Source organism: Anabrus simplex, chromosome 1 (assembly GCF_040414725.1).
Source record: "Anabrus simplex isolate iqAnaSimp1 chromosome 1, ASM4041472v1, whole genome shotgun sequence".
Classification (NCBI taxonomy): domain Eukaryota; kingdom Metazoa; phylum Arthropoda; class Insecta; order Orthoptera; family Tettigoniidae; genus Anabrus; species Anabrus simplex.
Window position 1 is genome coordinate 199,002,275 of NC_090265.1, and position 15,306 is coordinate 199,017,580.

The following is a 15,306-nucleotide window of genomic DNA, read 5'->3' on the forward strand; positions in this document are numbered from 1 at the left end:
CCCGGATGCGATCTCACAGCTGCGCGCTCCTAACCGCACAGCCAACTCGCCCGGTCTTTTAAATTCTAATGGTAGGAAAATAGTAAGATATCCGACAATTCATATGAAAGTATCAGCTAATGGAAATTATCCAATGGTAGGCAGAAAAATAATAATCCATCTTTCAAATCTAATACTGTCAGGCCCAAGGATTTAGCCAAGTGAGTCGGGGAGGAATAACTAATGAAAAGAGCCTGATTCAAGTGAAAGCAATTTGAAGTTCATCTGCTTCCGCGTGGTCTTGTAGCACATGATTCAACATTTTGTTGACAGCATTTTCTCAACGTTATCTGTTGGATTACGAAACCCAAAACCGTATTACACCTAACAGTAGAACTGTATGGTAACTCACATTTGTCATGTATAGCACCAGTAGGTACTATTCTATATCACTACTTACCTATTTTAAATAGATTCGTTGAGAGGGAGATATTATTCCCTGGATCAGCAGTAACATTTGTCTCATGACTTCAAAAATGAAGTCAGCCCATTCCGTCTGGATAATAAAGTAGATTAATAATAAAAATTTAATTTTCATTAATACATATTTATTTATAGACATTTTAGGACACAGGGTAATCAGCAGCTGGATTGAAAAAATCCTCAATACTCTTGTATTGACAGTAAGTGTGTGGAATTCCTTGTTCTATACATTGTATAAGGAGTTCTTATATTTTTTTAACGACTTCGCTTCCAGGCATCTTTCATTTATTTAATACACTTCTCAACGAAATGTCTAGTCCATATAATATGTATTTACATACATGCATAATATCATATAAACATCCATACAAGAAACCATATTACATAATACACCACACTGAATTTAATTTACATCACGTTGCAATTTGTTGAAATTTTTTTCCAAATACTTCTTTGAATTTTCTTTTAAATCTTGAAGCCTATAATTAAATATCTATTGCAGTTGTTAACCACTTTCTAGTACACCTTTTTGATGTAATAAAATAACCTCTTTTCGTAATATATCACCTATTTTATTGACACTTATCAAAGAAGATGAAGTAACAATATAACAATAAAAATATGGTCAAGAATTTACTAGATGAATACAGCACAATATATTCCTAGAACTCTTGTAATGCTATGTAAACTGTCTGTCATGATTTGTGAATGAATAATCAAAAGTGAAGCAACTTCAGGTAGGTATATTTTTAAGCGGGAATTGTATTCTAACAAACTCTGTTCCTAAAATTTCATTTAAAAAATAAAGCTATATTTTACGAGAAAAGGGATGATTTACAGAAATTCAAGGAAAGGTACTGATGAGTTCGATATTATGCATTTGAATTTTCTTCCTACATTTCGTGTCTTGAAACTTTGAGGACAAACTGAGATAAAAGTCAAATTTTGTATTTTACGAACAAATCGAGGTGATTCTACATCATAGATCAGAAAAATAATACAACTTCTTATTATAATTGGATGATACATGGATTCTATCTCAGATAAAGGCATGTTACCAAGCTCTCTCTCCGTAATATCTTCGAATTCTTTGTATTGGTCTTATAGTCTGTATTTAATTGGAATTACAGAACTTCCTTTTAAATGAATTTAAATATATATTGCTAAAATAGATTGAGTAATATTCGGTAATACCGCTTATTACATATTTATAGGTAAATACATCGGTTCCAAACAAACAAGCAATGAGTGGTGAAAACTAAGGAGAACATAAGTCACTCATGAAACATTTTTCAGCCTCGAAGTACATCTTGAATAACAGTGAATATTCTGACTCAAAATATTTTAATTGAATAACCATCTATGAAATCGTCCAATAACATATTAAATAGCATGGTAACTGATTCTTCATAAATCAAGGAACGTATTTCCGTAATGTTATAAACTTTGAAATGGTAAGTAAGAATAATTTTCAATCCCAAGCTTTATAACTTTGAAATTTACAAACTCACACACACCTGTTTATCAGTGGTTTAAAGTTGCATTAACGCCTATAGTTTCCGAAGAGGAATATGATCACGTTTGGGAAAGTTCGGAGTAATGTCGTCTACTGAAGCTGTACTGAAGGCGGAAATTAAATGCCCACTAACTGGACGTATCACTTGCAGAAGAGGTATTTAAAATAGAACATGAAAAATAAATAATTGAAGGATGTTTCTTGTATTTATCTATATTCCGCGAAAAATCTAATTTCACAGGGTATTTTTTCATTTCTCTCCATGAGATTGACTATGATTTCAGTATATTATGTACATCGCAATATTTATACATATTTTATAGTTATGATCCATTTAAGTGGATAAATATCCCAAACACAAACAATAGTCTCTATATTCACAATATTAAAATGATAGTCTTTGTTTACAATTCTATATCTTCTGCTGTGTTCCACATCGATTTAATATTCACATATTCCCCCTGATGTATTCACTGTTTCGAATCACATTGCGTGATATTTGCACAGTAGCACGTCGATGATCGTTCTTTGAATTTTCCGTATCAAGTAAGAATGAGTCAGTACTAAAATTATTCCCATCATTTTCGTGTAATAAGAAAACATTTAGTTTATCCACCAGATTATAAGGATTGTATGTCATACAAAAGGTCATAGATTGATTGAAGCATTCTGGATCACTTCTTGGGTTTTTAAAATATGTCCCTTGCACTCGTGTTCTGCTGAACACACTTCTTCCACTCATAACGTGGATTATGTTTTTGTATTCATGTAACCTTAGGAAATAAATGTGTGTCTTCGAAAACACAGTTTAATGAGGAATCGAGCAAGAATGTGAGATATCCTCTAAACCAGAATGCAATACATCAAGACAAATAGCGATAAGAACAATGAGGCGAAGAATGAGCGTAGATAGCGTGAGTATTCCTGATATAGTAAAGCAGCCCTGCTGGTTGACCAAGAAGAATAAAGCAGACTATAGAATGTCAATAACTGTGTTCCAGATATACCTTCACTCAGCTTTTGAAAGGGAAAGGTCTGAAATTATAGGCTTCAATTCTTCTAGCAAAGTAGACTCGGCTGTGGTACTGTAGTTCATTGCACCGTGGAAGCGCGTCTACCAACTTTGCAAATTGTCGTGTGTGAATTCGCTCACAGAGTTCACTTACGAGAAGCAACACGGAACTGCGTACATACTCACATACTTTTCTTAGATATCTGTTGTTGTTTTCTTTTCCATTCTTGACAGTAATAGTTTTAAATACCTGTTTGATGCTGTGTTTTTATATTCAAATCGTGTGTTCAATGGCGCAAAGATGGTTGCGTACAACCTAACCACATCACATTTTATTGTCATAGAGTTTCTCGGTTTTATTTAATTATACATAAAGAAATATGACAGTACTTAACACATAATACACACGTGTGTCCTCCTATCAATATGTAATCGCTTAATTGAAGCAATCGTATGCTGGGGTGCTGTACATAAGTTGGCATTACTGACACCAGCACAACCAAGTCTGCCAAACCTGAAGTTCCATTTTACACAACTACGTCCTCCAAAACCATCGACTTGTCAAGGATTTCTAAGCTGTGAAACACCATCGCACAATATAGTATGGTAAATTACATTCGATCAAAATCACCTTTCGCTATGGTATTGAGCTATAACACACTTCTTGCATGCGTGTTCCAAGTTTATTGATCTGGTAACCAGAAAAATTAACTATAGAAAAAGCGAGCAAGGTTACTATTCTTCCTCCTTGACACAATCTACTTCCACACAAAATTCCCTTCTTTCAAGTTCAGATATCCGCTTCGTGCAGAGTACTTCCGCTTCCAGTCTGGCTAGGTTGGCTCTACTGCTGGCCCCAGTGTTGCCACTCCCACTAACTGTACGGACTGCCGCACGCGTAGAGGCCTCTTTGCATGGGTCCGACTCCCATCCCCATAGCTTGGTGGAAGGCGTAGCCTTCATCTTGAAGCGAAGCCAGGTGGAAATCTGAAACCACACCAACAGAGTCCACTGAGGGAGGCAACACTGAGGCCAGACCCGAGCAGCCCGAATAAGTCTAGGCTGCTTCAGGTCTTCATTTTTTTATAACTAACTAACATCCTCAAGAGTAACGACAGCCAAATATTGTTTATATTTCTAACTCTATGATGATAAACTTGGTAGAAATTAAAATTCAATTCAGTTAAAATTTCCGGTTTGCCATTTAATGTACAAAGGTCATTCAAATGTGGTTCGGTGAATGTTTTTACCAACACTTCCCCAAGTTCGTGTTAAAAAAAGACAAATATTTTAAATATCCCTCTTTGCAAACAATATTTCTCCTAAGTAGTTCTTAACGGAAGAAGTACCTTTATTTATGTATTCGTACATATGATCATCTATCGCTTCCCATTATATGGAAATTTAACGACATAAACATTCTGCACGGGGAAGAACATGATGAAAATCAGTGAGTTCCAGATTATGAAATGCCTTTGTTCGAAGTAAACTTTAAGATTTCCGTGTAATAATATTAGATTGATTATTGGAGCTGAACATAGATTTCAGGGCGAGTAGCCTAATTTGGAAAATTTGTTCTGAATTGGTGTTTCAAATTCAGTTTCAAATTTTATTTCATCTTCGACCGTATTATATCGTCACTGTTTGGGCAAAAGGTCATATCTCCCGATCATCTTCCTATCCATTATTTTCCTTTAGACAGGTCACGCCTCCCGGCGACACATGGATATGTAGTCCATCAGAAAAATATTCATTGTACTCATTTTCCTTTGGTTACGTGTAAAGGAAAATGAACCTTACCGTGCCTCACTCTAAGAATGTATGTTTGCATGACTTATTTACGCACTCCTACAGTATAATGCACTTACGGTCCACTTTCCTTGAGACACAAACGTACGAAAATGAACACTAAGAAAATTTTTCTGGTGGACTGCATATCAACATATGGCTGGGAGACCTGGCCAGTCATAAGGGAAATTATGGGTAGGAAGAGCATTGTGAGATATGACATTTTGCCCGAACAGCGACGATATATCGTTACCACCTACATGAGATATTTTCTAAGACATCAGTTTCATTCTGCTATGAATGCAATTATATTTTACATGTTCATTTTCTCAGAAATCAGTTGCAATTTTCCTACAGGTAGCATTTTATTTACTTGAGAGAAAATATACATCTTTGTAATTTCATATTAATTTTCCACTTTTGGTTGAATATTGTTAATCATATTTATACAACACATTAATGTAGAAGTCAATGGTATTACTTTTAGCATTATATTCTTCCTTCGTATGTGTATAGTACAAACGTGCATTCAATTTTTCTTTTCTTGACACGATTCCTTGACATCCTAGGTAGAAATTGACAACGTTTACAGAAGTCATTGTGTATTTTGAGGTGCCATCGTAGCTGTCAGTGTGAGATATTTAATAAATAATCAAACACTCCAATAACTCCTGTTTTCAGTTTTATATTTAGATGACTTTCGTACTTCCAAAATTGAAGTATCTTGAAATTATTCATTTTACATTTAAGTGACCTTTGTGTTATCAAATTTAAATTAGTATGTCATAAAACGCGTAATAAATGCCACAATACAAATAATTACAACTATATATGATCAAGAATGAAAGCACAATCTTTGTCATAAAATTTCTAGTACAGACGATGTAGGAAATAAAGCTGTTCAACTTACTGAATTGTAATTCAGGTTCCTTTCCAAATAGTTACCCTTATATTCACACATTGCTGCTAATGTTTCGGAATATTTCGTAAAAAGGGTATGGATTTAAATTTATAAGTAACCTTCACAAACTATTTCCAAAAGTTATTGAAACATCACCAGCAGTGTCGATTGTTTAAGAGAGTATTTTAAATGGAACAAGGAACATTAGTCAATTAGCTGATTATTTTCTTCACAGTCAGCTCAGGAACATTCCTTATAAATATTTTACAGGTGAACTTTCCTTGACAACGGCTGAAATACACACAAAGTTTACTAACACGGTTATCTACTACAGCTGGAACGATATCGCCATAACCAGAAATGTTGTAAATATTCCCTGTATTACTTCCGAATTTGTTCGATATTTGAATGCAGAGACATTCATGTATAGATACTTGGATATAAGAAAATCTACCTATTTACAATTTCATGTGAAATAATCTCTCAACACCAATGTAATATTGTTATCTATATACATACCTTTATACCATACAAAATACTATATACAGGTATTCTTTTATTATCAATTAATGTATAATGTATAGATGTGGTCAAGTTTTTAGTCATTTGTATTTAGATCAGCTCCCCAAATTCCAAGCTTTCTTAAACATTGGTCCAGATTAGTCATCGAGTTTCATTCTTTTCTTTTCTTCTATCACTGCGCAGTTATGTTATCTTCGAATTTATCCTCACAGTGTACGACGAATTCAGTCACTAATTTTATTCAAAACCCCTCCTATTCGTGCACGGCTTTTAGCAACAACAGCAATCCTTTTCCTCCTCTCTTTGTGAACACATATCCGACTAAGTTTCCTTCCCTTACACTCCTGCATTGTTTTGATCGACGCATATATAAGTTACGCGAGAATTTGAAACAAAGTAATTGTGCGGCTGCAGAAAGAGGGTTGTACTGATTCGAATATTATTTTTACTTAATACAAGGAAGTAGCTAAATTCAAAAGTTCCATGAAAAAAAACCACATGCGTCTACGTATATAAGCAAAAGCTCCCAAATCTGTATATTTACTCCGAGATTATATTCAGATTATCATCCATTTCATATGTAATAATGATCATGAAAAGGTTGCTTCGATTTTGTTTCAGTCCTTTTGTTTGACTTATGGAAAAATATCGGACATAGTTTACTAAGTATGTATAATTTATCAATTTAGTTTCAGAATGCATTTTTTAATCACAGGACATACTGGGGTTTTAGAGAAAGACCTAAGGAAATAGTTTACGTTTACATGATGAAATTCAACTGAACTCCAATTCTAATTATCTTGTGCTATTCAATCGTTGTTATAATGTGAGTTATCAAGAACTACTTGTGGGAAGCGATCGCCAGCCAACAACGCTTTACATAAATTATTATTTACGAATGGAGAATGCAGACACAGACGGGCAATTACACCTCATTTCAGGTTATCTTAGTTACTTCTGGGGTCCGTAGATCCATCCTGGATCATTATGAATTTTGTTCTTCTGATCCGTCATGATCTTTTCAGGGTTAATATCCAAACTGGGACCCACTGGGATTCGAACCGTAGTTATTTTAGCGAAACTTCCAAAGTAGGACTCTCAGACTCTTTTAATAATGATTCAAATGCACTGACTTCTGTTGAAAAACTACGTTGTGTTGCGTTACTATTTTCTTTAAATCATTCTGTAGATCTGAAAGAAATGATGTTCGGAAAATAGCATGTAGAGTAGTTACTCACTGAAAAGCATATTTAGAGGATTTCAGAAAAACGATGGGACCAATAGACACTTAGGAATTGTGTCTTCTAGATCTAAAACTATGATCTCCATCTAGATATCTGGAATATAGTGTGTCGTCCTTCTAAATAGGGCAAAGCCTTCCAAAGTTTTCTAAGATTAAATGGTGGCTAATAATGATTTAGAATGTGCCAAACTCGAATGAGTTGAATTATAGATATCGCAATGTATTACATGTTTCCACTCTGTTCAGAAAGATTTTGTTTTGATTAGTACTCAGAATTCACCCACCTTCCCAGTTACGGGTACTACGTCCCTATTTGTATTCGCCACTTCGTCACCGCCGAGGTTAGATTCTCGGCTTTGAAACCAACTATGCTGAATGTGGTGTTTCTGCAGATCTCTTATCCATATTCACTACAGACAGATACTTAGGCCGAGTCTTACTATCCCGGTGTACCTCTTCCAGTGTAAGATCCAAACATTATTACACATTATCACTCATATGAACTGGCAATAGCCTGTCGCATGTTTTAATTTGGTCCATTTTTACTGTACGTATTATGTTTGTCTTTCAGGTTAACGGTAATTAATTTATTTCTGAGTGGAAAGTGTGCGTTGTACATATATTCAACTACCATATTAACAATGAAATTATTAGTTAAAATATGGTTGTCATAATAGTACTTCACTTCAATAATATAACGTCAGTATTGAAATAAAGTATAACTATGTTGACAGCAGCATAGTTAAGAACATATATAGCCTATGAGTGAATTTCATTCTCGTTGCACGGGAGATCGGGACTTCGATGTACAAAACTGCATTTTTGTTTTCTTCAAGTAGACCAAGATTTTAAAATAATTAGTGTGTACTTAATCTCCGTTAATTTTTTAAAATGTTTTATGGCTATGGTTAAAGGAGAGTTAAAATTCGAGTCCTGGTTCTTCCCAGTATACAAATCTTGTACTGGTTTTAGCTGATTTCACGGGAACAAAGCATTAACAAAGTGATAACAATTTTCCCAGGAGACAGCCGTTGGTCAGTGGCGGAAGGGTTGTAAGAAAAAGTAAGCAGGTGAGAAATAACATAGGGGATATTTTCTTTCGCATAAAAAATTGCTATTCTATGTTTTAGTATTTTTTGCAATTCATTAAAAGGAAAGCCATTAATATTCTTTGAGTGCTGTCCTCTGTGTGTCTCTTTTTCCATATTTTATGTCCCGACGAAGTGTGTCCGCCTCTTGATCGAGATTAGAAAGAACTAAGTAGGTAATAACGACTTGGTCAGGAAACAGACAGTTAGAAAGCTCGTTATTTTGTAGTGTTCGTTAATAATGTAGGATGTTTAATGTTTCTCTGATGACTAATCGATCCCCCACAGCTCACAAATGTGGTAGCTTAGGCCTTGATTGAAGAATACTCCTTGTCTCAAGCATTCTACCTCTCTTCTACCTTTCGCCGTTCTTCATGAAATTCGTGATATTAAACTTTATTTTGATCGCCCTTGCTGGTGCCTGAAATATTCTTTCCTTTGGTACACCGATAAAGAAAAAAATATGGAAACTTCAGCTCTGCTCGTTTTTATGAGAGAGTACTGGTGGCAATGTTGTAAGTAGGATTTTGCTATTTAGCCTTTTAAATTTATATTGAACACACCGGATAATGAACATTAACTGAACTTCACTCAGGTTGCTTGATTAATGAATACTGATATTGCTACGTGGCCTGTAATTTACAATAATTATGCGAGGTACGGAACACTGAAATCAAAATAATCCCCTTCTGCATATGTAACATCATGATAGGAGCTGCCTATCATCCATCTCCATGGATGAATGGTCAATGTTCGGTTCAAAAAGCCCCGAGTTCGATTCCCGGACAGACCGGGAAATTTAACTGCGCATGTTTAGTTCCTCTGGCTCAGAGACTGGGTGTTTGTGCCCGTCTGAATGTACTTCGATAACAGACCAACTACCAACCACCATAAAAATACATCGCTCCATATAGAGTTGGCGTAAGAAAGGTCATCCGGTCGTAAAACTTATCCAAATCCACATCAATTGCTGACACTATCAAATTGAGGAAAAATACCAGGAAGATGAGAAAAAGATTGATGCTGCATGGTAACGTGCTAAATGCAACCCCGAAGAATATGAATTTGTTCTCTCGTCACGAAATCAGGAAATATAGATCGTAGCTACAGTAGTTGATGTCTTCCTACAAACTGATGATATTGTTCGCATTGACTGGCCTGCTTGCTGTCCCGACTTAAACCCGATAGAGCACTTGTAGGATGCTATTGGGGGACCAACTGTTTCACCCTTGACTACACCAAGCACTCTGTTGCAATTAAGAATTGATGTACAGGTCGAATGGCCGTTAATGCCACAACATTACTGTACATTGATGCCATTATTCTCAGTATGCCACGTCGTTGACGAACCTGTATGACTGCTAGCACTCAGTCGTGTTACGGAGTTTGCGACATTGGCTACATTTTGCAGCAAAGCAGACAATGTTGGTTTATGACTGTCAACAAATAAAAATGTAATGTTAACAGTGTTTACTTTGTTTATACTGTGACGGTGTCCGGCATTTTATTGTAAGGCCTTGGGAGGAGCAAGTTAGCCTGGCGCCGACCTCAAGTGACGTCGCGGAGTTAGGGCCCCCTCGACCGCCGCAAGGTGAGCCAATCAAGAAAAAGCCGTGTGCGCAGGGCCAGCCCTCTCGCTACCACTCCGTTATTTCACTGGGGCCCCCAGACGGCGGGAGAAAAAATTAGAAGATGAACCCAAATCATTCAGAATCGTGAAGACTTTAGAGACTTATCTTTTCGCGTAAGTGTCTGGAAGGGCCGGGCCTTCCTATTTAAGGTGGGATGGACGAGCTCAAGTGATTCAGTTTTGAGCTGAGGAGTGCTGCTTTGTAGCACTGGGTCAGTCAGGGGACAGTGACGGCTGACTGCAGAGAGAGAGAGAAAGAGAAAGAGAGAGAGAGAGTGTGTGTGTGTTAGAGAGTACAGTTAAGCTGAGGAGCCAGTCTGTACGTGTCAGTCTCTGTGTGAGGAGCTGAGCAGCGCAGTGAAGCGAGTGCTCGTTTTGTTCTGTCTGTCGTCGAGGAATTGAGCATTTCGTGTCCAGCTGATGTGAGTGATCGTGTGTGCCCCTGGTGCAACATGACAGTGATCAATAAGGGACAGCGAACGAAGTCTGCTGTGAGTGTACGGATAGTGTACGACATATATGTTTGTGAGACTGTGTTGTGCGCGAGCTATGAACAAAATTGCTGTGATAGTGTACAGCAATAATAGGTGTGGAACTGGCTTAGAGTATAAGTGACAGTAGCAGATAAGTGTGTAATGTGATTGCTTTGGTTTGTAAGCGATTGAGTGAACAACAAGTGACTGAGTAGTGAGATTAGAGAGAGCGTGAACTGGTGTAATTGTGTATAGTGTGCAGTGTAAAGTTCTGGTCCTGGTGTGTCTGCGTAGTATATAAGCAATTGGTAGTAATTAATAAATCTTAGTCCTAGAATTAACGCTATCGGTCGTGTATTTATTAACAACCACCGCCTCCTTGTAGTATTTTACATTTTACCATACCTGATACTATTTTCTAATTTAGCAAATCACAGGACGAAATGGCTTCAGTTTCTTGCTTTAATTTTGGATACTAGTGTAGTTTGCGGTGAAGAAATCCTGCCAGTTCTCACGTCTTACTTCTCAGTTTCTATAAGTTCAATCATTTCTTAATGACTCGCCTCGAATCATGTAGCAAAAAATGAGGAAGTTAACCAGCATGACGCAAAACAATGACTGGCATATGCCTTTAATGACCCTAATGACTTCTACCACATTAAATTATCAGTAAAGCTATATTGATAGTACAGTAGTATGTGAGAATGTATAGTGAATTCTTAGGTTCCTAACGAGATGATGACATTCTCTTCTTTAACTAATCTATAAAGACAATTTGGGTTATTAGAAAAGATGGGTGACTTATAAACCCTCAGCAGTTGTGATGCAATAATACCATACCTGTAGCTTAGACCTTTGCCAACAGAAGAAATATGATCTTGGTCACCGTAGCTCAATGAGTAAAATCATCCGACCCTAAATCGGAAGGACAAGGGTTCGGATCCCACTGGCGACCAATTTGCCATGTCTGCTCTATACTCAATTTCTCTTTGATATGCACTGTAGCAAACACGACTTAATATGCTGAAAGTTATTTCGAGTACTCTCCACTTATACTTTTGTCTGAAGTAAATTATCTTCAGAGAACCTAGGCTTCTTTCTTTGGTGTGTGTATGAAAATACAATCCTTTCTAAGTAATATATTAAATAAATCATATGAGTTGGTCCGTTATTTCCACATCTATGTTATGAATATAATTGAAAGTAGTATAGTTTTCTTGGAAACTACTAAAAGTTGCAACCAACTCCTTCTGGAAATGTGTCTAAATATGCTGCATACAGTTAAGTAGTTTCAATTTATTTCATCACTGACCAAAATGTGTACAATTAAAAAATATTTCGGCAAATATTTGAGTGGTGATGAAAATGTTGATAACATATGGATGAACGTGTGCTGTATTGACATAAATATATGGCTGGGGGTTTTCTGAGAATTTGCGTCAAAAAATGAGCGATCAAAAATGTGTGACACGATGTTACCTAGCAACCGTACAGGCTGTGATGTGACGTATTGATGGATGGCTAAGACTGAAAGACATTATGGAAGATGAGCCTATGAACACAGATAGTCGATGTGATCCAACAGGCTGTGATATGAAAAAGTGATAGACGGCCATGACTGAAAGACGTATAGAAGGCTCTTTGATTGAACAGACATCAGCTCATTATACTCTAGACCAGGGGTTTACAATTTGTAAGGGCTCGAGGGCCATTTTGCGGGCCGCACTTGAATAGGCTAATTTTCGTAAAATTCTGTAAATAGTACAGAAGCACCATTATGAAATAATATGTATAGTGCAATTGAAAGGAGGGTTTGACAATTTTAATTGCTTAAAACATTATTTTAAAATTGCATAAAAGAGTGAAATTTGGAGCCGGGCTGAGTGGCTCAGACGGTTGAGGCGCCGGCCTTCTGACCCCAGCTTGGCAGGTACGATTCTGGCTCAGTCCGGTGGTACTTAAAGGTGCTCAAGGACATCAGCCTCGTGTCAGCACATTTATTGGCACGTAAAAGAACTCCTGCGGGACAAAATTTCGACAGCTCGGCGCCTCCAAAAAACATAAAATGTAGTCACTGAGACGCAAAAATAACAACATTATTACTTTAAATTTGGATTTTAAATGTTTTAAAATAAAAAATAATCTGTTGAGAACAAGTGAATACTTGAAAAGAGGAACTAGTATTATAGAATAATTAGTTCTGACTTGGGTCTATAAGGTGTATAAAAATTAATACGTTTTTGAACGAGCTATTAAAGATTTTTGTGAATTTTCTTCACATTATTTCTTACAGTGCTCTTGCGGGCCGCAAAATTGTCTTCGCGGGCCACATGCGGCCCGCGGGCCGCCTTGTGGGCACCCCTGCTCTAGACAATTTAATATTTCATTCGTGGTAGTTTCATAGGCCTAGAGTCAGTTTACATCTTTTGATGCACTGAATCCTACATTTATCGACTCCAAATTCCAAATTCGTGAACGATTCGTTAGATGAAAATAAATTAATCGTTATCAGTTCGAGTTTCGCTTTCTGAAAGACATATTTATGACCGATTTCCCATAAGAAAATTTGACACCAATTTTTTTACTTACCGCTCGAAAAAATCTGAAAAAACTGATCTCTTTAGCTGATTGGTATTTGAATTACTGTTCTATGCTACTAATGACGACATAACCCAATGGCAGCAGGCGGACCTGATACTAATGTCGATATAACCCACTGTATCTTAGGTATACAACGCCACTCACAAACTTTCATCTGTAGGATGTCCGACTCGTTGGCTGAACGGTTAGCGTACTGGCCATCGGTTCAGAGGGTCCCGGGTTCGATTCCCGGCCGGGTCGGGGATTTTAACCTTAATTGGTTAATTCCAATGGCACGGAGGCTGGGTGTATGTGTTGTCTTCATCATCATTTCATCCTCATCACAACGCGTAGGTCGCCTACGGGAGTCAAATAGAAAGACCTGCACCTGGCGAGCCGAAACCGTCCTGGGATATCCCGGCACTAAAAGCCATACGACATTTCATTATCTGTAGGATTCACTGGAATGCTTGCGCTTTTTGACTGGTATTTTGTAAATAATGCAAATTTAAACAAAGTAAACGTAATTTTCAGCAATGCCAAATAATAATAACAATAATAATAATAATAATAATAATAATAATAATAATAATAATAATAAATCGTATGACGTCAGCTACCATATACTAGCATTTTATCTGACTACTTTTAGGCAGCCTGTGTCAATGTCGACTTTGCGTTTTATTCTACCATATGACAGAGAACGGAATCTCGAGTTAGGCGGTTTTAATTACTTTCGTCGGGTAAAAGCCAAATGTGCAAGCAGTGATCTTTTAGATGTGACATTGTACAACATGGAGTACAGAATGGACTTTAATCTGCCTTCTAACAAAGCGACTACCCCTGCCGGGTTTGAACCCGCGATCTTAGAATTCGAAGGCCGACACTCGTCTCCTGTAAAAAAAGTTTTGGACTTTAGGTATCCACTTCGCTGACTATTAACATCAGTCCATTTTCAGACTGCGTTACTGGAGCCTCTACCATACCGTAGCGTGCTGCATCCTTGATTCAGCGTTGACGGTTATAATGAGGTAAACCTTTTCATGCGTATAACAATTCCGAAAATTCGTCATGGTTATTTGAAAATTGCGTCACTAAATTAGCGATACAAAATAAAACAAAGCATTCCAGTAAAAGGGAAATAAAACTAAGTGAAACTTGTAAAATTGTACGTCTTATTCAGTTCAGAACTATTGTTTCAGAAATACGGAGATTGCTAATTCGAAGCTAGTTCAAGTTGATGGCATTATGAAATGATTTGAAATCAGCAACTTCCTGCTGTATACTGCATCATAAAATGAGACTCGAAGGTTCGACATCCTGATGTTACAATAATAAAACACTGATCATTTAAGGTGGACTACAATATTTTCTTCTTATTTAGGAAATAATGAGATAGTCTGTAATAAAATTACTTCATGGTTTTAGTTAACAATTGTTCTTGCTTTACAAATGGGCAGTGGAACGCTCTAATGCACACACCTGTGTTCTTAGTATGTGATGAAGTCATGTTTTACCATAGGGCCTGAATGAGTTTATAATTAACTATGTCTTGGATTGGGAAGTATCTCATCATTCTCCTGATGTTGATTGGGGGACCTATTTACCAGTAGTTTTAGATTAATACATTATAATTCAATCAAGTTCTTTTCTCAGTTGTATCCTGAGTACATCCCTTTCTAGAGTATTAAACTAGTCTTAAAATTAGACGCAGACCTGGATATCGAAATTAGAATGGTTAAATTGTAACTTAATCCATTTCTTTTCTCTATTCTGGGTGCATCCAATTCTAGATCTTAAATCCAGTCCTAAAATTCGACGCAGAGCTAGATATCGAAACCAGAACATCCATTAAGGCGGCTCTAATACTAACTCCTTAACAACAGCAGTGATTTAGGGCAGTGGCAGTGTAGTGAAGGTAGACATATAGATATTTGATAATTCCGTCGTGATGTTTCTGAAAATGAAAACCAACAGTGTAGGAACATACATTCGATAACTTGACCGTTTATTTAGTGTTCTTTCCAATTAACTAATTTCTAAAATCAAAGTTGCCCCTAGACATTGCATAGTGAAAGTGAAAGGAAGGTC

General features: G+C 36.7%; 1 protein-coding gene across 1 annotated transcript in view; it reads right to left on the bottom strand.

The window, feature by feature from the left end:
- Positions 1-887: 887 nt before the first annotated feature.
- LOC136885591 (homeotic protein Sex combs reduced) overlaps positions 888-15,306 on the bottom strand; it is a 292,440-nt gene continuing 278,021 nt past the window's right edge. The window contains exon 4 of the mRNA XM_067158270.2: positions 888-3,977. Within this exon, the coding sequence (XP_067014371.1) occupies positions 3,865-3,977 (113 nt within the window). The 3' untranslated portion in view covers positions 888-3,864. The remainder of the gene's footprint in view (positions 3,978-15,306) is intronic.